At 41.6% G+C, this 22,038-nt stretch overlaps 2 protein-coding genes across 2 annotated transcripts; both read left to right on the forward strand.

Annotated features, from left to right (window-relative positions):
- The first annotated feature begins 7,403 nt into the window (after nucleotides 1–7,403).
- Nucleotides 7,404–11,758, forward strand: LOC131256080 (aspartyl protease family protein At5g10770-like). Its single transcript, XM_058257134.1, has 2 exons — nucleotides 7,404–7,584; nucleotides 10,418–11,758. Exons 1-2 carry the CDS (start codon nucleotides 7,437–7,439, stop codon nucleotides 11,644–11,646), a joined length of 1,377 nt encoding a protein of 458 aa, XP_058113117.1. The 5' UTR covers nucleotides 7,404–7,436; the 3' UTR covers nucleotides 11,647–11,758.
- Nucleotides 11,759–16,852: 5,094 nt separating this feature from the next.
- Nucleotides 16,853–21,128, forward strand: LOC131256082 (aspartyl protease family protein At5g10770-like). The gene is made up of 2 exons (XM_058257135.1): nucleotides 16,853–17,153; nucleotides 19,654–21,128. Exons 1-2 carry the CDS (start codon nucleotides 17,006–17,008, stop codon nucleotides 20,880–20,882), a joined length of 1,377 nt encoding a protein of 458 aa, XP_058113118.1. The 5' UTR covers nucleotides 16,853–17,005; the 3' UTR covers nucleotides 20,883–21,128.
- The last annotated feature ends 910 nt before the right edge of the window (nucleotides 21,129–22,038 follow it).

Consider the following 22,038-nt stretch of genomic DNA (forward strand, 5'->3'; position numbering starts at 1 on the left):
TTATGAAAATTGCATTATGAAAAGAAAGCTGGTTCTGCAAGTCTCCAAGCCGACCGACCTTGGTGGTGTTATAAAAGAAAGAGAAGAAATAAAGAGAGGGTATTCAATCGACTGCTGAGACGTCAGTGAGAGAGAGTCTTGTTTTAGAGTTTTTTAATTTGTTTATTTTACTAGTTCTTATTATTGTTGTTGTTGAGAGATATAGTCCAATCATGTTGGGCTAAACCTCTTAGCTAGGGCTAAGAGGTGAAGCTTGTGGCGTGATGGGGATGATTCTACGGTTTTGATTCATGTTACATTGAATTGGCGTTGATTTTAGTTTGATTATTAGAAATGTTTTCAGTTTTCAATGGTTTGTTATTACTTAAATTACAATAGATCTGCGACAGCTTTGAGCATGTTTTTAGTATTATAGGGTTTATGAATTTGGAAACCCTGTTGTTCACCATCGTCTCATGGGCATGGTTAGATGACGGAATCCTTCCTAACATTCATACATCTCTCATATTGGCTATGGATTGGTTTAATTCTGTTATTTATCTTGTCTCATGGGCATGATTTAGTGATGGAATACATTCTAATTTACATCCGTGTTATCTTTTGAAAATTAAATCAAAGGAAGTTCAAGTTGTGCTTTAATGATATATCTTCCAACTAGATGAAAATGAGACTTAAAGTCCAGTTGAGTTCGTGAATCAAGCGTAGATCTCCCAGATCTCTACAAGTGAATCATTAGAATCCCAAGTTCTCACCTTTGATTTCTACAAATTTTAGTTTCCTATTTCACCATTGTACTCTCATATTCATTTTATTTAGATTTCATCTCAGTCTAGTTTTAGTTCTATTTTAGTTTCAGGTTATGTACAAGTTCAGTCTCTTGGGATTCGACCTCAGTCTCACCGAGTTTATTACTACATCACAACCCTATACTTGAGGAGTGAACAGAATCAAGCCGCACAATTAGTTCTAGTATACCTGCATACACCACATGTCACCAAAAATATGCCTAAATGCAACATGACCTGCTTAAGTTTTTAGATCATGCCTTAAATTGATATGTCAAAACAGGTGGATGGCATGGATACCCCTGTGGCATACGGAGTACATGCGTCGAAGTGAGCCCTACCGTTGTGGCATAATGTACGTGCTACGCAGGGGCCACACCACGTTCCTCATCCCTCTCCATTTGGCTATGATGTAATTGAGTGCTACTGTAAGCCTAACCGGAGGAAACAGCTACGAAGACCTGCTCCAATGGCAAAGGTAAAAATTCAAAGGCTGAAGGAAAGGCGGATTAGGTACTACACCACAGGAAGCAGTGGTGCTAAGGACGTCCACCGTTGAAACCTTCGTAGGGTCCACCGTGTTGTTTATTTTCCATCCAACCTGTTGATATGGACATGCGACGTGTATCCAAAACTTAAATGGGCCACATGAGGAAACAGTGGGGATTTAATGAGCACCATTGAAACATTTATATGACCACAAAAGTTTTGTATCAGTTTAAATTCTCAGTGTTTTCACTTCATCCCAGTGAAAATAACCTTTTAATCGGTTTGGATGGAATATAAACGTCAAGGTGGAGCCTAGGAAGGTTTCAATGGTAAGTAATCCTTTCCCCACTGTTTCATCTTGTATGGCCCACTTGAGTTTTGGATCATCCTCATTTTTGGTCGCATGTCCTTAAATGAGCTTGAAACATGGATGAACGGGTTGGATTTCTAACAAACATCACATGGCCCCCACCCAAAATCCTTTTGTGGAAATCCGGGTCCCAAAACCGAGAATCCGGATTCCATAAGAAACTACATGCTACAAATTTTCAATGTCCATTTTAGGGATTTACTACTGGAATTTGACAATGAAACAAGCCCTTGCCGAATTTGCACTGAGAATACCACATTAATGATCTCTTTTTCTGTCTTTTTCTTCTTTTTTTTCCTTTAAATCTGGACCGTTTGATATTTTATTTTAACCATAAACGGATTGTTGGGAATGATTTATCAGGTTGATTATATGACCCACGAGGTGGGTCACCACCAAACACACGAGTCCAGGTTTCTCCATAGAGGAGTGTCACGAGAGTCACGACGCCACCTTAACACCAACTCGATGTATGCACTGTATATTCAGACTGTCTATCTTTTTTTCCAGCCCAAAAAAGTAGATCCAAATCTCAGGTGGACCATACCATAGGGTGATTGAACGCCTACCATTAAAAATTTCCTAAGCCCACCATAATGTTTATTTGACATCCAACCTGTTGATAAGGTCACACAGACCTGGATGCAAGGAAAAAAAAAACCAATATATATATATATATATATATATATATATATATATATATATATATATATATATATATATATATATATATATATATATATATATATATATATAAATCAACTTGGTCCAAAACTTTTATGGCTCACAAGAAGTTTTTTTTTCCGCCAATCACCACTATTTCTATGGTCCACCTGAGATTTGGATCTACTTCATTTCTAGGCTGATATTTTAGAATGAGCGAGCAAAATGGATAGACAATGTGGCTATACAATGCATACATTAAGGTGGCCCACAATCAGGGCCGCACCATGTTGGGTCCGGCCGGGGCCACACCTAATTCCCTGTGGAATGTCACACCCTCAGTATACCGAAAACAGATTGGCTACTCCCCCTGACACCAGCCCCGTGGCTGGTGGTCGATGCTCCATGGGCCCCATCGTGATGTATGTGTTTCACCCATTCAATTCATCCATTTTTAAATATCATTTTAGGGCTTTATCTCAAAAATGAGAGGGATATATATCTCAGATGGACCACACCACAGGAAAACAATCGTGATTGGATATACATCATTTAAATCCTCCTAAGGCCCACTGTATTGTTTATTTGACATCCAATCCGTTGATTAGGTCATAAAGACTCAGATGAAGGTAAAAAAAACAAAGATCAACTTGATCCAATACTTTTATGGCTCCTAAAAAGTTTTTAATGGTCCACGTTCATTTAACACTGTTTCCTGTAATGTCGTCCACTTGATGTTGGGATTTAATCATTCTCATTATAATACCATGAAATGATCTAGAAAAATAGATGGACGGAATGGATGAAACACATACATCATGGTGGGGCCCACAGAGCACCGACCACTAGTCATTGGCTGGTTGCAGGGGGAGTAGCCAATCCGTTTCCCACTATACCTATGCTATATATGGTTGGTGGCCCTCTTCATGCAATGAATTTAGGCAATTTAATTAATGATGCAGGTGACTCCTAATCTCCACCTTAATTCAATTAAACAACTCTTATATCCATCTTGTCTCATGGGCATGGTTTGGTGATGGAATACATTCTAATTTACATCCATCTTACCTTTTGAAAACTAGATTAAAAGAAGTTCAGATTATGCTTTAGTATTATATCTTCCAACTGGATGAAGATGGTACTCAAAGTGTAGTTGAGTTCGTGAATCAAGCGTAAATTTCCCTGATCTTTACAAGTGGATCCTCTGAATCCCTAGTTCTCACATTTGATTTCTACAAATTTTACTTTTCTATTTCACCATTATACCCTCATATTCATTTGATTTAGATTTCATCTCAGTCGAGTTCTAGTTTTATTTAATTTCAGATTACGTATAGGTTCCAGTCCCTTGGAATTCGACCTTGGTCTTACCGAGTTTATTACTACATCACAATCCTATACTTGGGGAGTGAACAGAATCGAGCCGCACAATTAGTTTTAGTATACCCACATACATCACATGTCACCAAAAATATGCCTAAATGCAACATGACCCGCTTAAGTTTTTGGATCATGCCTTAAATTGATGTCAAAACATGTGGATGGCGTGGACACCCCAGTAGCATACGGAGTAATACGTTGAAGTGAGCCCAACCGTTGTGGCATAATGTACGTGCTACGCAGGGGCCACACCCCGTTCCTCATCCCTCTCCATTTGGCTATGTTGTAAAAACAGCTACGGAGACCTGCTCCAATGGCAAAGGTAAAAATTCAAAGGCTGAAAGAAATGCAGATTAGGTACTACTCCAACCAGCTTCAAGCTGAGGCTCTGATGGCCATTGAGGGGCTATTGTGATGTATGAATTTTATCCACACCGTTCATCCATTTTTTGTTATAATTTTAGAGTATTCGACCAAAAATAAGGGAGATCCAATAGTCAAGTGGACTACACCATAGGAAGCAGCGGTGCTAAGGACGTCCACCATTGAAACCTTTGTAGGGTCCACTATGTCGTTTATTTTCCATCCAACCTGTTGATATGGACATGCAACGTGTGTCCAAAACTTAAATGGGCCACATGAGAAAACAGTGGGGATTTAATGAGCACCGTTGAAACATTTATATGACCACAAAAGTTTTGTATTGGTTTAAATTTGCAGTGTTTTCACTTCATCTCAGTGAAAATGACCTTTTAATCCGTTTGGATGGAATATAAACGTCAAGGTGGAGCCTAGGAAGGTTTCAATGGTAAGTAATCCTTTCCCAACTGTTTCATCTCATATGGCACACTTGAGTTTTGGATCATCCTCATTTTTAGTTGCATGTTCTTAAGTGAGCTTGAAAAATAGATGAATGGGTAGGATTTATCACAAACATCATAGTGGTCCCCACCCAAAATCCTTCAGTTGGAAATCCGCGTCCCAATACCGAAAATCCGGATACCATAAGAAACTACATGCTACAAATTTTCACTGTCCACGAGGGACTTACCTGTGGAATTTGAAAATGAAACAAGCCCTAGCGGAATTTGCACTGAGAATATCACATTACTGATCTCTTCTCTCTCTCTCTTTTTTTCCCCTTTAAATCTGGACCGTTTGATATTTTATTTTAACAATAAACGGATTCTTGGGAATGATTTATCAGGTTGATCATAGGACCCACAAGGTGAGTCACCACCAAACACGCGAGTCCAGCTTTCTCCATAAAGGAGTGTCACGAGAGTAACGGCGCCACCTTAACACCAACTCGATGTATGTACTGTTTATCCAGATTATCCGTCTTTTTTTTCAGCCCAAAAAAGTAGATCCAAATCTCAGATGGACCACACCATAGGGTGATTGAACACCTACCATTAAAAATTTCCTAGGGCCCACTGTAATGTTTATTTGACATCCAACCATTGATAAGGTCACACAGACCTGGATGCAAGGAAAAAAAAAATATCAACTTGGTCCAAAACTTTTATGGTCCACAAGAAGTTTTTTTTACTGTCAATCACCACTATTATTTGTGGTCCACCCGAGATTTGGATCTGCTTCATTTCTGGGCTGATGTTCTAGAATGAGCTGGCAAAATGGATAGACGGCGTGGCTATACAACCCATACATCAAGGTGGCCCACATTCAGGGCCGCACCGTGTTGGGTCCGGCCGGGCGCACCTAATTCGCTCCGGAATGTCACACCTTCAGTATACCAGAAACGGATTGGCTACTTCCCCAGACACCAACCCCGTGGCTGGTGGTCGGTGCTCCATGGGCCGCACCGTGATGTATGTGTTTCATCCATTCTGTTCATCCATTTGTAAAGATCATTTTAGGCTTTATCTCAAAAATGAGAGCGATATATATCAAAGGAAAACAATAGTGATTGGATATACATCATTTAAATCCTCCTAAGGCCCACTGTACTGTTTATTTGACATCCAATCTGTTGATTAGGTCATAAAGACCCAGATGAAGGGAAAAAACAAAGATCAACTTGATCCAATACTTTTATGGCTCCTAAAAAGTTATTAATGGTTGACGTTCATTCAACACTGTTTCCTGTAATGTTATCCGCTTGATATTGGGATTTACCTCATTCTCATTGGAATACCATGAAATGATCTAGAAAAATAGATGGACGGAATGGATGAAACACATACATTATGGTGGGGCCCACAGAGCACTGACCACCGGCCATTGGTTGGTGGCAGGGGGAGTAGCCAATCCGTTTCCCAGCCTACCTATACGATATACGGTAGGTGGCCCTCTTCATGCAATGAATTTAGGCAATTTAATTAACGAAGCAGGCGACTCCTGATCTCCACCTTAATTCAATTAAACAACTCTTATATGCATTTTTTGTTTTCCTTTGAAATTTTTTGTTGGTGACCAACCGCGAGAGGGTCTACATGATAGATGGTTCATATCATCAGGCACATGCCGCACATGTACCGGGAGAACAAGTCAGCAGACACGTGGTATACACTGGTCTGGTCTCGGCCATTAATTCAGCAACTTTAGTAGTAAATGTGGCATAGATAAAGAAAGAAAAGAAAAATCGAAGATCAGACCATCTGAAAAATTCAATTGGGGTACTGGACATCTTAAAGACGGTTTGGATCATCATGATCTACGCGATAATGTGTGGTCCATTAAATGAAGGTACATGATAACATCCATGCGTTGTGGATCACTGAAAGGGGTCAGCCCACAAGCGCACACGCAGTATCGACGTAGGCATAAAACCAAGTCCAACTCAAGGATCAAATACAAGTGTCTCTACGGTGACCTCGTACAGATCATATCCACGTGGGGTTCACTATGAAGTTTTAAATAAATCCAATCCGTTCATCGTCTTTTCCTTCTTCTATTATCCTGGATTCCAATATTAGATTTTGATTTAAACCTCTCGTGGGCCACACCATGTAAAATCATGCGTGAAACCTCTAAAATCACCTGCTGTGGCTCAGATGAATCTTTTCTTGTTTAATAATCGCGGTGGAATGCATCTTCTCCATGAGCACTTTTGCACACGTGTCATGGGCACAGAATCTGAACGGTCCACGTGATGCGACCCCTCTCAAACCTCATAGGCATACCTTTTAGCCCGATACAAAACTCTGGTGGGCCAATGCAAAAGGAAATGCAAATCAAGGGATGTAACCGTTTCCTTTTGTGCGTGTGTGTGTGTGTGTATATATATATATATATATATATATATATAACATGGTGCACCGGAAATAAAATCTGGAAGGTTTTTAACGGTGGTTCCGATGGTGTGGCCCACCTGAGTTTTGGATCGGTCGGTGAAGAAGATGGATAGATTAGATGTAACTAAAAACATCATCCCATATGTCTTTTTCTACGTTTAAGCTTACGTCCATTGTTGTTGTTTCGAGGAAGTCGTCGTCCACTAATGTTGCGAATTTCAAACAAGTAGGTGGGGTCATCGTCTCTATTTTTAAAACTTCCCTAACGTTGGATGGACGACTCGTTAGCCAAATTAAACGGTTCAGATCATCTGCTTTCTCATGGTCAATGGCTAACTCCTCAGGCCGTTTTGTACCATTTTGCGTTCTATTTCTATATTCACGCGTTTTGTGGTAACAATGAAACCTAACCTCCACATTCACATATATATATAAATCTCTCAGTTTCTAAGGGTTAGCAAGGCAAAGAAACCCAACACCCCATTGCAGAAAATGGCCAACCATTCTTACCTCTTTCTTGCTCTTCTCCTCTTCTCTTCCCTTTTCAACCGTTCAATCGTCTTTGGAGCCAACACGGACGGCTATCGTGTCCTGAGTGTCCAATCTTTGCTTCTCCCAGCTGAGTCCTGCAAATCCAAAGGTTAGTATTTTTTCTTCTTTCAGATAATTGCATGTGTGCAGGATTTGTTCGGGCTACTTGGACGGTTGAGATTGCAAACATGCGTTACCCCCATTGGGGCCAACATCTAGAATGGTCTGATGATCGGGACCGTCCATGTTATGGGTGTTTACTCTAGATGAGCCAGAGTAAGAAAGGCAGGAGAGGTTGTTCTGATTTCTGAGAATGGATAAGTACAGAAAGTAAAATCCAGTGGCTAGCTCCCATCCAGCTCCATGAATTAATGGTCAGGATCATCCTTCAAACGTGATTGTTGGACCGTAGGCGATTCAGAATAGCACCCATAGCATGGGTGGGACCATCTCTGCATGTTGGTCCCATCGACCAACACAAGATGGTGATCCTCGTATTGTGGTTATTATTCATCGAGAAGTAACTGACATTAGAGATCATATTTCAAAACCAGTAGGTTGTGTTTGGCAGGGAGGCGGATTGCCTTCGTTGGGAAGCTAGATGAGCCCACCGTGATGTTTGTCAGAAATCCGCCCAGTCCATCGGTTTTGCAAGGTCATTTTATTTCACGCAACAAAAAATGAGGGTGATCCAAAACTCGAGTGGGCCACGAGATGATACACTGGGAATTCAATGACAACCATTGAAACATTCAGATGGCTACAAAAGTTTTGTATCAGACTTTTTGTGTTTTCACTTTATCCAAAGTGGAAATGACCTTATCAACGGTTTGGATGGTATATAAATATTAAGATGGAGCCCAAGAAGATTTCAACTGTAAGCATTTCTTCCCCTAATTTTCCCTCTCATGTGGCACACTTGAGTTTTCGATGTGCCTCATTTTTTGTTCCATATTCTAAAATGATCTAAAAACCCATATGGACGGGTGGATTTATGACAAACATCAAGGTGAGCCCCACACAGGAATTCCAGTTCGGAGATGGAGAAATCATTTTTCTATGTCACTAACGTTTATAATAGTAGATTTGCTTACTGTCGCAGATACTTGGGTGTAAATATTATTCTTAAATAGGTAAAATCTATGTATTTTAATGAAACATATAGCTGTTATATATACCTTATTCCTAATACACGTTTATTAGCGTTTTATATACAGTAGGAAGAGTAGCCCGTGAAATGGTTTGTTTTAGCTACTATGATTATATTAGTAATCTCTAATGGCCCACCCATCAATGGTTACTTGGGTCTATGGGTTTCTTTAAAGATAACTTGTTTCAGACGCTATTAATGGCTAAAATATAAGTTGCTGATCTCACCAGGTGGGCCATACACACCATAGAATATAGAAAGTTGGTCGTGTTATTATTATTATTATTATTATTAACTAAGGATTTTTCTTCTACACATATGGAACACGTCATGATGGGTGGGCCAGGGCAATTTCACAGTGGGACCCGGCTGATAGTTGGTATCTGCCACGTTACCATGGGTTCACACAAAAAGCGGTGGTACCGCTGACTGGAAACAGTTGGCCCGAAGATGGACGGTTCCAGTCATGCCAACATGCGTGCCTGTGGGTCCCATGAGGGAAATTAAACACACGCAGGCGTTTTCATGAGTCAAAAAGAGGGAAAAACCAACTCCATTGCAAGCATGTTATTAGACCCTGATCATAGTGCGTTCCCACACGTGAAAAGGCTCTCCCAATCTCTGCCCCTTTTGATCGAGGCCGTCTATCTGGAAGTTTTGATGCTATGCATTGAAAACAGATTCATTCAAAGATCCAAAGATCCGCTAGAAGCTGCTTCTCTCTAAACTGTTCATGGATAATGAGACCCTGATATATGAGATTTTTTTTCCTAGTATTAACCATCTACCGTGGGAACCCCTGGATGAACTGTGTGGATCATCACATGGTGGCCAGAAGTGGAGTTTCAACAATAGAGTGTTCCCAGTTGCATTGGGACACTTGGACAGCTCAATCTATAGATCTGAACTATCCATTAGGTCTAGCTGGCATAGGTTTGGTGGGCTACCACCAAACTATATATCATACGATTACGTACTTGTAAGCAACCAATAAACGACTTATAAAATGGACGGTCATGATCACCACTAAAAAGCAGGTCCAATCATTAATTTAAATAATCTATTTGTTAAGAAATGTTAAGGATCACTTGAGGAATATCAAAGAACAACTTCCATCAGACCCTCCACGTCTTGGAAAATGAATGGATGTAAGAAGTAAATTTATTTATTTATTTGTTTATTTATTTATTTGTGATATCCCATGAATCATGTGATGTACCACCCAATGCACGGTTTCCATTATTGTGACCCAAGTGCACAGGACAACGTTTTCATTACAAACGTGGCTCGAGTAAATCATGAAAGGTTATGATTTTTGGGCTGCAGGCCTAAATTTTTATACGAAATCTAGTGGTTGGAGTGGATTTTAAGTAATTATCATTTTATCCCTGTAAAAACCAATGGTGGACATCTCTCTCCCAGCTATATATTTTCATGGTGTGGCCTCCCAAAATCACAGGTCAGCCTAATTTTTGGCAGACCCACCATGATTATTGGTCTTAAGCCTAACATGAGGTGACACAATCATGGCGGGGCCCACTCAAGCAGCGAGCCCATTTGGTCGCACCCCTACCTAACCACCATTAAAAAGAAACTAAAAGAAAAGTAGTGGAATTAATGATACTTGTCCATGTAACTTTTTAATTTTTATTTTTATTTAAAAAAGTTTCAGAATGTAAATTTGATATTAATTAGGTGGTGTTTTTTGCATACTTCTCTTCTCTTTCTTCATCACTAAGTAAAGGGCTCTTATTTAATTAAATAATTACTTTTTTGTTATTATTTATTGCAGAATATAAAAGGCCAGGGCTGAAAATAATCCACAAGCATGGGCCATGCTCGCCCATTACAGGACAAAAGGCCACAACCCTCGAAATCATCCAGCGAGATGAATCCCGAGTCAACTGGATCCAATCCCAACTCACCGACGATTCCTCCCGACTCAATGTTCAGGACATCACACTCCCAGCTCATCTCGGCACCTCCCTCCGCACCTCCAACTACATCGTCACCGTCGGATTCGGCACTCCCAAGAAGGAAATGACCCTTGAGTTCGACACCGGCAGCGACCTCACTTGGATCCAATGCCAGCCATGCGCCGGTAGCTGCTACCCGCAGCAACAACCAATCTTCAACCCCTCCGACTCATCTTCCTATCTCAACCTCTCCTGCAGCTCTACCCAGTGCTCCCAACTCAGTCTCGCTGCCGGCTGTTCTTCCTCCACCTGCATCTACTTCACCGCCTACGGTGACGGATCAAATTCCACTGGTTTCTTCGCAAACGACACGCTGTCACTCACACAGTCCGATGTGTTTCCTAGCTTCTTGTTCGGGTGCGGCCAGCAGAACACAGGCCTGTTCGGCAACACTGCTGGGTTGCTTGGACTCGGCCAAGGCGTGCTTTCTTTAGTATCTCAAACGGCTAGCAAGATGGGTCGTGTTTTCTCTTACTGTCTTCCACCGACGTCGAGCTCGACTGGGTACCTGACACTAGGACCCAACGCCATCCCTTCAGGAATTGAATTCACGCCGCTGATTACGAATGCAAGCAGCCCGACATTCTACTTCCTTAACATGACTGGAATGAGAGTAGGAGGGCAAGCACTGCCAATCCCCGCCTCGACATTTGCTTCTCCCGGTACCATCATTGACTCTGGCACTGTCATCAGCCGACTGCCTCCATCGGCCTACACTGCTCTCAGGTCGGCATTCCGGCAGGGGATGTCCAATTACGCGTTGCTGTCTCCGGCCTCGATATTCGACACTTGCTATGACTTCAGCGGGCCAGGGAATATAACGGTCCCGACTATAACGTTGAGTTTTGAGGGAGGTGTGGATGTGGAGGTAGACTTCTCAGGGATTATTGTTCCAGTGAACCAGACGGTGGGCTGCCTGGCGTTTGCTGGGAACGCCAATGCCGGGATCTGGACAATCATTGGGAACAGACAGCAGCGGACGTTCGATGTTGTTTATGACGTTGCAGGGGGGAGGGTGGGGTTCGGCCCTGGAGGTTGCAGCTGATCCTGAAAAGAGAAATAGAGAATGGGGGAATGATAGTGAAGAATAAAAAGAATAGTCGTCTCTGGTGGCTTTAATTGATACGTTGGTGGTTGTTTATTTTCATTTGTAATGTAAAGTTAATGAGTTGTCATTTATGTTTAACATTGTTTGTTGAAAGAAAAATTATTTTACAATGCCCAAGAGTTAAATACACTTGTAATAGAGATAAGTAAGAAAATTATAATAGTTATAATTTTATTAAATAAAATTATTATATTTGTAATGATGCCTGGTCAAACAAATACTTTTAAAAATATCATGATCATAACCTATTTCCAACCATTTATTGATGTAATTGTAAAAACAACATGCCCTAACAGATTTTCTGGCACCTGTCTCTCAAACGGTGCACACATGGTTAGGGCTCCAACTCGGGTTAGGATCAACACTATCCTAAACAGAGTTCAGTCAATTTGAAATCAATTGGATAGGTTGGGTTGAAAATAATCACATATATTGGGTTCATGAGGTAATTGGTTGTGGTTGACTACTGAGAAATCAGGTTAAATTGGAGTGGGCTCCAACAACATAGCAGAATTACGTGCATTGCATAACGGTCCCGCCTTCTGCTTGAACCTTGGTATGTCCCAGGTAGTGGTAGAAACAGACTCGCAGTTTGTGGAAGAATCTCTGAATGGGTCGGTCCAAGCGGCTTGGAAATGCCGTCATTGGACTGCCAGGATTGATAGAATTAATGAAGAAGAGGGGGAGGGTTCGCATTGTTCACGTATTGAGAAAAGGGAATGCCATTGCAGATGGGCTGGCCAGGTTGGGGGCCGATATTGAAGGGTACCTGATCTCCTTTAACCAAGTGTCGGATCTCCCTCAACCAATTCGGGGGCTTTTCCCTGTTAGATAAAGTAGGACTGGGATCGATTAGAAGTTTTGTAAAGTAGGATTAGAGCAGCTCTTGCGCTCCTTGTTGAGTTTTTACTGGGAGGGGCGTGGCTAGATTTGTATAGGGTTAGCGATATGATAGGCAGCCTTGGGATTGTGCCCAAAGAGGCTCGAATGCTGTCCAGTCCAGTACAGCGTCCTCCTTTTCTGATATAGAACACAGTTGATTAAATTTTTTTAAAAAAAAGGTTAAATTGGAGTTTGGCACACCTGAGTCACGGCCGTGGGGTTGAGCCCTCTTAAGATTGTGTCAGGCTGCGGCTGACCCTCAAACCTGACACTGCCCACCTAAGTTGCACCCCTCCACATGGAACTCATGTAAGGGATCGATGCAATGGTCGGTTGGGTCAGCCTGAGGTTCAACTAGACTGACCTAACCTTTGGGCTAACTCAAATGGGTAGCTCGTTGGGATCAGATAAGAAAATGTGCCAGCTTAACTAAATGGGAAAGGTTTGGGTTGAACCTTATCTGAACCGATGTCCCACTCATCATATGGGTTGTGGGTGGGTTTGACGACATCAACCCAAAAGGACCTGGTCCAAATCCGAAATTAATTAATGCAGAGTACCGTTACGTGCACATTCATGCATGTATCCATAACGGGGAAGGACTGCAGATGTCCAACTTACCATTATTTTCAAGTTTTGACCGTCTATTTCATGGCCCACCTTGAAGAAAACCGTGCCTCTTATACCCTTTTGTCCAAATAATTATCTAGGAATAGGATTATTATTCATTCATTTATACAAATGTGTGCGAGATCCTGGTCGTTCATCAGGTGGGTCCCGCTATGTGCCACTGCGTCTTGAGAGAAGTAACGAACGAGTTGACTTTCCAAGATTAGATACGGACGGTTGGACATAAGTCTGTAAAATAGTTGACCCACAAGTCTGATCATCGATCCAACCCTTCAATCTTCACCGCATGAGCCATCCATTCTAGGGACGGCAAATGAGCAGTTCGGATCTCATGCATGTACACCACATGCATGAATACAGGCTGTTAAAGGAAACGGAAGGAAAAGTAGTGGAACGATATTTATATAGGTAATTTTTTAAAAACTTTTTAAAAAAAGTATCATCATGTAAATTCCATATTACTTAATTAATCAGTTTTTTAAGGGAGCCTTCTTGGCAAGACCATAGTCAAATAAGCCCAATCCTCACCATATGGTTTACAAACTAGAGGAAAACAATATGAGCCCACTAGGTCTTTAAAAGGACACGGAATGATCCGGATTCATCTTGCATACCCCAAGTGAGCTATCTAATAAGAGTGGACAATTTTAACTCTACATTGAAGAAATTGAATTTGTGAATGGGCCTAGCCATACTTAATGGGCCCAAAAGTCCACTCTTGCTTCTCCTCGATTAAAAGAGGTAAGCAAGAAGGTGCAAAGAAAAAGGGTCCAAGGTAAAATGAGATCTCTTATAGCTCATATTTAGTCGATCCCATAACACCTCCTATGAGCCAGTGGGTACCTTCACTTTAATGGAGAAAGGCGCCGGGTGACACTAGGGGTGACAGTTGTGGTTAGAGATCCTTCGATGCCTAAGTCAGATAGATGAACTCGAAGTAGGTATGTATTGATTTTTAACTACTGATAAGTGTTGAAATGCTATTTTGGAAAGATGTCTTAAAACATTTCTAAACATTGAAATATAGTATTGAATCCAAAAAATTTAATTTAGTAAAAATGTCTAAAATTTGATAACTTTACCAGATTGTCTCTAATTTGAGCTCATATCCGAGATTTTTAAAAAAAAAAGATGGATAGGGTACATTTCTCATAAACATCATAGTGGGCCCACCTTGATGTATGTGTTTTATATCCACACGATCCATCCATTTGTCTGGATCATTTAAGGATCTTGTCACAAAAATGAAGAAGATCCTGATCTAAAGCGGACCACACCACAAGGATTGAATTCCCACCACTAAAAACTCTTAAGGGGCAATAAAACTTTTGGATCAAGCTAATATTTGTTTGTTCCCTTCATCCAAGTCTATGTGACCTTATAAATAGCTTGGATGGCAAATAAACATAATGGTGGGCCATAGGATGCTTTTAATGATGATCAGTCAATGACCATTGTTTCTTGTGGTGTGGTCCACTTGAGATTTGGATATGCTTCATTTTTGGGCCCTCACCTTAAAATGAGTTAGAAAAAACTAATGGATGGCATGGATATAAAATATATTTATCAAATGAGCCACATGATCACGACAACACCCACTATTATGCAACCCGGGTAACACCTAATCCACTCCCGCTTAAAGCGGAAGGACACGGGTTTCCTAAAAAAGCCTCTCATAGGAAGTTCCTACGATGGGAGGATGGGGCCCAACATGATGTTTGTGAGAAATTCATCCCGTTCATATATGCTTTTCTATATCAATTTAGGACATGGAACCAAAAATGAAGTAGATCCAAATTGTGGGCTGCATGATAAGAAACAATGAGGATTGAACGTACACTATTGAAACATTTGCAGGACCACAAAAGTTTTGGATCAGGCTAATATTTTTGTGTTTTCTATTCATCCCAGTAGGAATGACCTTATGAACGGTATAGATGGCATATAAACATCATGGCCCCTAGGAAGGTTTCAATGATAGGCATTTCCTTACCCACTATTTCCTATCATGTGACCCACTTGAGTTTTGGATATGCCTCATTTTTTGTCTCATGCCCTTAGATGAAACAAGGTTTCTACTTTATTAGGTTGTACGCTTTCAAATGGAATTCAGAGAACTAATAAAATATTAAGTTTTAGATATCTAAATTATAAAATATAAATTGAAAATGAAATGGTAATGATAAAAAATGAGTTTTTCGATAGAACTACAAAAAAGAAAAGGAAAACAAATTTTTTTGTTACTCCTTCAAATCACATATTCTAATACAAAAGATCCTCGAGAGAAGTAATTATAGAACATACTTTATATAATGTCAGAGAATACCCTACTACCTCAGGTGTTCAAAGCAATGGGGTAGGAATATACAGACTGGAAAATGATAAATCGAGAATATAACGTTGGCTTTGACTTTTGGAGAATATAAAAGGGAAGCCAAGCTTCTTGGCTTTTCGACAGTAAAGGTCAGAGGTAGAACTGACTCTCTCTCTGTCTCTCACTTTCTTTCTTTTCCTGTTGTAAAACTCCACCTGATCAATCTCGCCCTAACCCCCTCATAAGAAGGCCAAAATTCTTCTTTTATAAGCATTTTCAAGGGAACATGTGGTTAAGTTCGGTTCTCCCAGAGTTGTAGCTTCATTTGAAAGCGAGACTTGTACAAATCAAGCCTGAACTAGAGTTTAAACGCGGTGAAATATCAATGATTTTGATCAGAACCAGGTGAGCGACCACCGGTTTTAAGCAAAACGGTTGAGCTCAACTGGTTGCAGGATCGGGTGTCTACAGGATCACTTAATGGCCTCTGCCCACACGTGCACACACGGTATGTATATAGTCATAAAACTAGGGCTGTCAATGGGCTGAGCCTAGGGTTGGTCTCGGCCCGGAGTTTGAACTGTTGAGCCGGGCTGTGGGGCGGGTCCCATTCACAATTCTGATTTTACATGCCTGAGCCCGGCCCGTTGACACCCGTACATAAAACCGTGTCCAGCTCAAGGATCAAATACAAGAGTCTCTACAGTATCCTCATGTAGATAGATCCGAACCACATGTGGAGCTAACTATGTCGTTTTAATGAAATCCAGTCCGTCCATCGTCTGTGCCTTATTCTATTATCCTTGTATCCCAACATTCTGTTTGAAATAAAACTCACGTGGACCACACCCTATAAAATCATACCTGCTGAAATCTCTAAAATCACATGCTTGTGGCCCAGAAGAATTTTTTAAATGGACTGAATTTTCGGTTGTCAAATCATCATGGTCGGATTCATCTTCTGAATGGATTTGATGGCACATACAAAGCATGGTGTGCCCTAAATAAAATCAGGTAGGTTTTTAACGGTAATGTTACCTGCCAACTGTTCCCTACGGTGTGACCCACCTGAGTTTTAGATTGGCCGGTGTAGATGACGGATAGATGAGATGTCATTCAAACATCACCATATGGTCCCACATGTCATTTTCTACTGATAAGCTGTGTAGTTTCGTGGAAGTTGCTCCTTCGCAATTTTCAAACAAGTGGGCGGGACCATCACTGACCTTTTTAAAACTTCCTTCATATTGGCTGGAAGACTCCTTGACTTCAGAGGATGCGGCGTCAACCGCAATAGACGGTTAAGATCATCTCCTTTCTTATGGTCCATGGCTATCTAGTACCATTTTTCTTTCCATCTTCACGTATTTTATGGAACGAATGAAATCCTAACCGCCACATTCACATCTATAAATATCTCAGTTTCTAAAGGTTAGCAAGGCAAATAAACCCAACACCCCATTGCAGCAAATGGCTAACCATTCCTACCTCCTTGTCTCCCTTCTCCTCTTCTCTTCCCTTTTCAGCCATTCAATCGTCTTTGGAGCCAACACGGACGGCTATCGTGTCCTGACTGTCCAATCTTTGCCGCTTCCAGCTGAGTCCTGCACATCCAAAGGTTAATATTTCTTCTTCTTTTAGATAATTGTGTGCAGGATTTGTTTGGGCTACTTGGACGGTCGAGATTGCAAGCATGCGTTACCCCCATTGGGGCCAACATCTAGAATGGTCCGATGACCGGGACCGTCCATGTTATGGGTGTTTACTCTAGAAAGTAAAATCCAGTGGGTCCCATACAGCTCCATGAATCAATGGTCAAGATCATCCTTCAAACATGATTGCTGGACCGTAGGCTATTCAGAATAGCACCCATAACATGGGATGGGTGGGACCATCTACCAACACATGATGGCGATCCTTATATTGTGTTTATTATTCATGGAGAAAGAACTAAAATTATCACATTTCAAAACCAGTAGGTTGTGTTTGGCTCGTGACCATTTTAGGAGTGGAGAAAAACCATTCGTGATTTTGGAATTTTAGAATCCCCAAGAACAGTGGGATGGAATAAGCTCCTTGGTGTTGCACTGGAAAGAATGATTTTTCCTCAACGGACGCAGTTTGGCTAGTGATGCTGACACTAGTGGCTAGTCGTTGGTTGTCTTTGAGCGATGTATGTGTTTTATCTATGCATGTTGTTACGCATACTTGCCAAGCCCAACTCTGACATTGTCACGCCTTTCAGTCACCTCCTGTTACAGATGGGGGGCTCAATCCATGTGAGGGTAGGACCCACGCTGAATAAAAATTCCAAAAATCACAAATCATTTTTTCTCATGTCAGACTCGCACAGGGAATAGGACACGTAACTATATAGTTGTAGATTTATTGATTTTGTACATACACATCTTATTCCTAAAACACGCTTAGTAGAGATTTATATATATAAAGTAGAAAGTGTAGCCCTCGCCATTTTTTTTTCTCCAAAACGGTTTGTTTTACCTACTATGATTAGATTAGTAAGCCCTAATGGCCCACCCCAACAAGGGCTATTGGGTCTCTGGGTTTCTTTAAAGAAAACTTGTTCCAGATACTACTAATGGCTAAATATAAGCTGCTGATCTCACCAGGTGGGCCACACACAGCATAGAATATAGTAGGTTGGTCTTTTAAACAAAAAAAAAAATTTATATATTATGGGTTCGTCTTGTACACGTGGAACACGTGATGATCGATAGGTCAGGGCATTTTCATGGTAGGACCCACCGGATAAATAGCTTGTGTCAGGTTACCGTGGTGTAGGAATGACCTCTTGAATGTCTCTCCTAAATGCCAAAATTCCTCGTGTGGCACAAAAACTGATCCTATGTGACTTTCCTAATCTCTCGCCCCTTAGACCCCACCACGTAATGAACCAGGCTGTCCATTTGGAAGTTATGATGAAACATTCATTCAGAGGTCCGCTAGAAGCTGCTTCTCTACCCAGCTCTTTTAAAATCACTTTCCATGGATAATACTCTGATATATGAGATCCTTCCCTTGTATGAACCCTCTTCGTGGGAACTCCATGAACTGTGTAGATCATGACATGGTGGGCGAGAAAGGGGGTTTTAAGGATAATATGCTCGTTTCATTGGGACACTTGGACAGCTCAATCTATCGATAGAGACTTAACTGTCCATTACGTCTAGTTGGCATACGTTTCGTGGACGCGGATTAGCTACCGAATCCCCATAGTCTACTGAAGTGACGTCACCATGTTCTTTCAGCCCCACCATGATGTATGTGTTATATCCACACCATTCATCCATTTGGAGAGATCATTTTAGGGCATTATACAAAGAATTCAAGTAGACCTCACCACATAAAACAGTGAGGACAGTGACGCCCACCATTGAAAACTTCCTAGAGCCCACCATGATGTTTATTTGAGATCCAATCTGTTTATAAGTTAACACAGACATGTAATAAGGAAAAACAAAAATATAAGATTGATCAAAAACTTCCATGGCCCAAAGAAGTTCTTAATGATATGTGTTCAATCCCCACTTTTTTCTGTGGTGGTGTCTAAACAAGCTTTGGATCTGCCTCATTCTTTGGATCATGCCCTAAAATGATCTCTCCAAATATATGGACGGTGTGGATACAACACATATTTTACCGTGGAGCCCACATAACATGGTGATGTCACTTCAGTAGGGAGACCCACTACTGTCAAGTTCAGTAGCTAATCCGCGTCCATAACTGGGCTACCACCAAATTATCACACGAGTAAGCAACTGTGAGCGTCCAATAAATAATGAGCTATAAATGATCACCACTAAAAAGCAGGTCCAATCATTAATTTAAACATCTAGTTATTAGGGCCTGTTATAAATCACTTGAGGGTCCAAGGAACAACTTGTATCAGACTATGTATGTCTTGGAAAATGAATGCATCTATAAGAAAATAAGACCAACTTCAATGGTTCATGAACTATGTGCTGCACCACTAAATAGACGTGCAACTAGGTGCACTGTAATTTGTACTGACTTCTAATTTCTCTTCTTTATTCATCACTAAGTAAAGATATATTATTTAATTAGTTTTTTTTATCTTTGGTTATTATTTATAACAGAATATAAAAAGCCAGGGCTGAAAATAATCCATAAGTACGGACCATGCTCGCCCATTAGCGGACAAAAAGCCACAACCCTCGAAATCATCCAGCGAGATGAATCCCGAGTCAACTGGCTCCAATCCCAACTCACCGACGATTCCTCCCGAGTCGATGTTCAGGACATCACAGTCCCAGCTTATCTCGGCACCTCCTTCCGCACCACCAACTACATCGTCACCGTTGGATTCGGCACTCCCAAGAAGGACATGACCCTTGAGTTCGACACCGGCAGCGACCTCACTTGGATCCAATGCCAGCCATGCGCCGGTAGCTGCTACCCTCAGCAACAACCAATCTTTAACCCCTCCGACTCATCTTCCTATCTCAACCTCTCCTGCAGCTCTACCCAGTGCTCCCAACTCAGTCTCGTCATCGGTTGTTCCTCCTCCACCTGCGTCTACTTCACCGCCTATGGCGATGGATCAAATTCCACAGGTTTCTTCGCAAAAGATACACTGTCACTCACACAGTCCGATGTGTTTCCTAGCTTCTTGTTCGGGTGCGGCCAGCAGAACACAGGCCTGTTTGGCAACACTGCTGGGTTGCTTGGACTCGGCCAAGGCGTTCTTTCTTTAGTATCTCAAACAGCTAGCAAGCTGGGCCGTGTTTTCTCTTACTGTCTGCCACCGACGTCGAGCTCGCCTGGGTACCTGACGCTAGGGCCAGACACCATCCCCTCAGGAATTAAATTCACGCCGCTGCTGAAGAACGTAAACAGGCCGACCTTCTACTTCCTCAATATGACTGGAATGAGTGTTGGAGGGCAAGCACTTCCAATCCCTGCCTCGACATTTGCTTCTCCAGGCACCATCATTGACTCCGGCACTGTCATCAGCCGACTGCCCCCATCAGTCTACGCCACTCTCAGGTCTGCATTCCGGCAAGCAATGTCGAATTACACGGTGGCGGCTCCGGTCTCGATATTTGACACATGCTACGACTTCAGTGGGCAAGGCGATATATCGGTCCCGACTATAACGTTGAGTTTTGAGGGAGGTGTGGATGTGCTGGTAGACTTCTCAGGGATTATTTTAGCAGCGAGCCAGACGGTGGGCTGCTTGGCGTTTGCTGGGAACGTCAATGCCGGGAGTTGGACAATCATTGGGAATAGGCAGCAACGGACATTTGATGTGATTTACGACATTGCAGGAGGGAGGGTGGGGTTTAGCCCTGGAGGTTGCAGCTGATCCTGAAAAGAGAAAAGGCCATTACCGCACTGCAGCTAAGCAAAAGATGAGAAAGAGAAAGGAAGCTATTTGGGAGTGAATGTATAAGACATAAAGAGAGAATGGGGGAATGAATAGCAGTATGCACTAGCCTTAATTGATCATGCCTTAATTCCAAATAAGGAGGATTTGTTTTTTTAATTTCAAGTGTAATGCAAAATAAAGGAGTCATGGTTATATTTAATGATATCTCTAAATTAAGAATTATGATACAACAATCAAGAATCAAATACATATATAATTATAGTTGTTAATGAAAAAATCTAATTCACCCTTTTTAGACCTTCGAGTCTCTGCACGGGAAGAAGACAAAGGAGGCCCTGGCAAGAGTGGAGGACCTTCCCATGCCAAAGTCAGGCTAGGAATCTGGGTCTAATAGTGTAGATGGATTATTTGGGTGAGATTTTGCGTCTCTTAGTGTAGACGGATCTAGTGTAGAGGGTCATTATTGAGATTAGAAATGGTTCGATCACATGCGCAATCTTTGCGTATGTTTCTCAACCGTCACGCGTAATTTGTGGGGGTGACAAGTATTGAAGTGGTCGGCCCTAAAACCATGTGACGGACAGTTGAGGCCGAGCTGAGCCGAGCCCTTGACCAGTTGGGCTAACCTCCATGGTTGGCTCAAGGCAAACTTCTGAGCAAATTGTCATTAGTCAGCTGAACAATTCCTTGGTCTATCCGCGCTTGGGCATGGTGGATGGTCTCATCTCCTCAGTGAGATTTGCCATTCTGAATGACCATTTCCTTGATCTCGTTGAACTAATTGGTTTTCTTGCCATCTATTGAGGCCGAGCTAAGTTGATCCCTCGAATAATCGGGAAGATTTGTACAAATCCAAACCCTTGGGGACTAGACAGACTCGATAGGAGCTTGGACATATATGGTGTCATGGCCTCAGCTCGGGAATTCAGCACTCGTTGCTCTTCAAATCGATCTGAGATAAGATCATTCAGAAGCTCCTTGATCATGATCAGTCTTAATCCTACCTTTCAACCTCGGGCCAAGAAGCACGTGTTCATGAGTCCGAGTTGACCTCATAAGTGGTCAAACTATTTTTACCTGTAACAATAGTTATTATAATTTTACCAAAGAAAATTATTTTATTTGCAACGAT

The sequence above is a fragment of the Magnolia sinica genome, chromosome 9 (genome assembly GCF_029962835.1).
Source record: "Magnolia sinica isolate HGM2019 chromosome 9, MsV1, whole genome shotgun sequence".
NCBI lineage: Eukaryota > Viridiplantae > Streptophyta > Magnoliopsida > Magnoliales > Magnoliaceae > Magnolia > Magnolia sinica.

Bases quoted from the DNA above. Each gene is read 5' to 3' on its own strand.
- LOC131256080 (XM_058257134.1), top strand. From the start codon at position 7,437: ATGGCCAACCATTCTTACCTCTTTCTTGCTCTTCTCCTCTTCTCTTCC. The intron at 7,585-10,417 runs GTTAGTATTTTT...TATTTATTGCAG, and splicing joins TGAGTCCTGCAAATCCAAAG to AATATAAAAGGCCAGGGCTG.
- LOC131256082 (XM_058257135.1), top strand. From the start codon at position 17,006: ATGGCTAACCATTCCTACCTCCTTGTCTCCCTTCTCCTCTTCTCTTCC. The intron at 17,154-19,653 runs GTTAATATTTCT...TATTTATAACAG, and splicing joins TGAGTCCTGCACATCCAAAG to AATATAAAAAGCCAGGGCTG.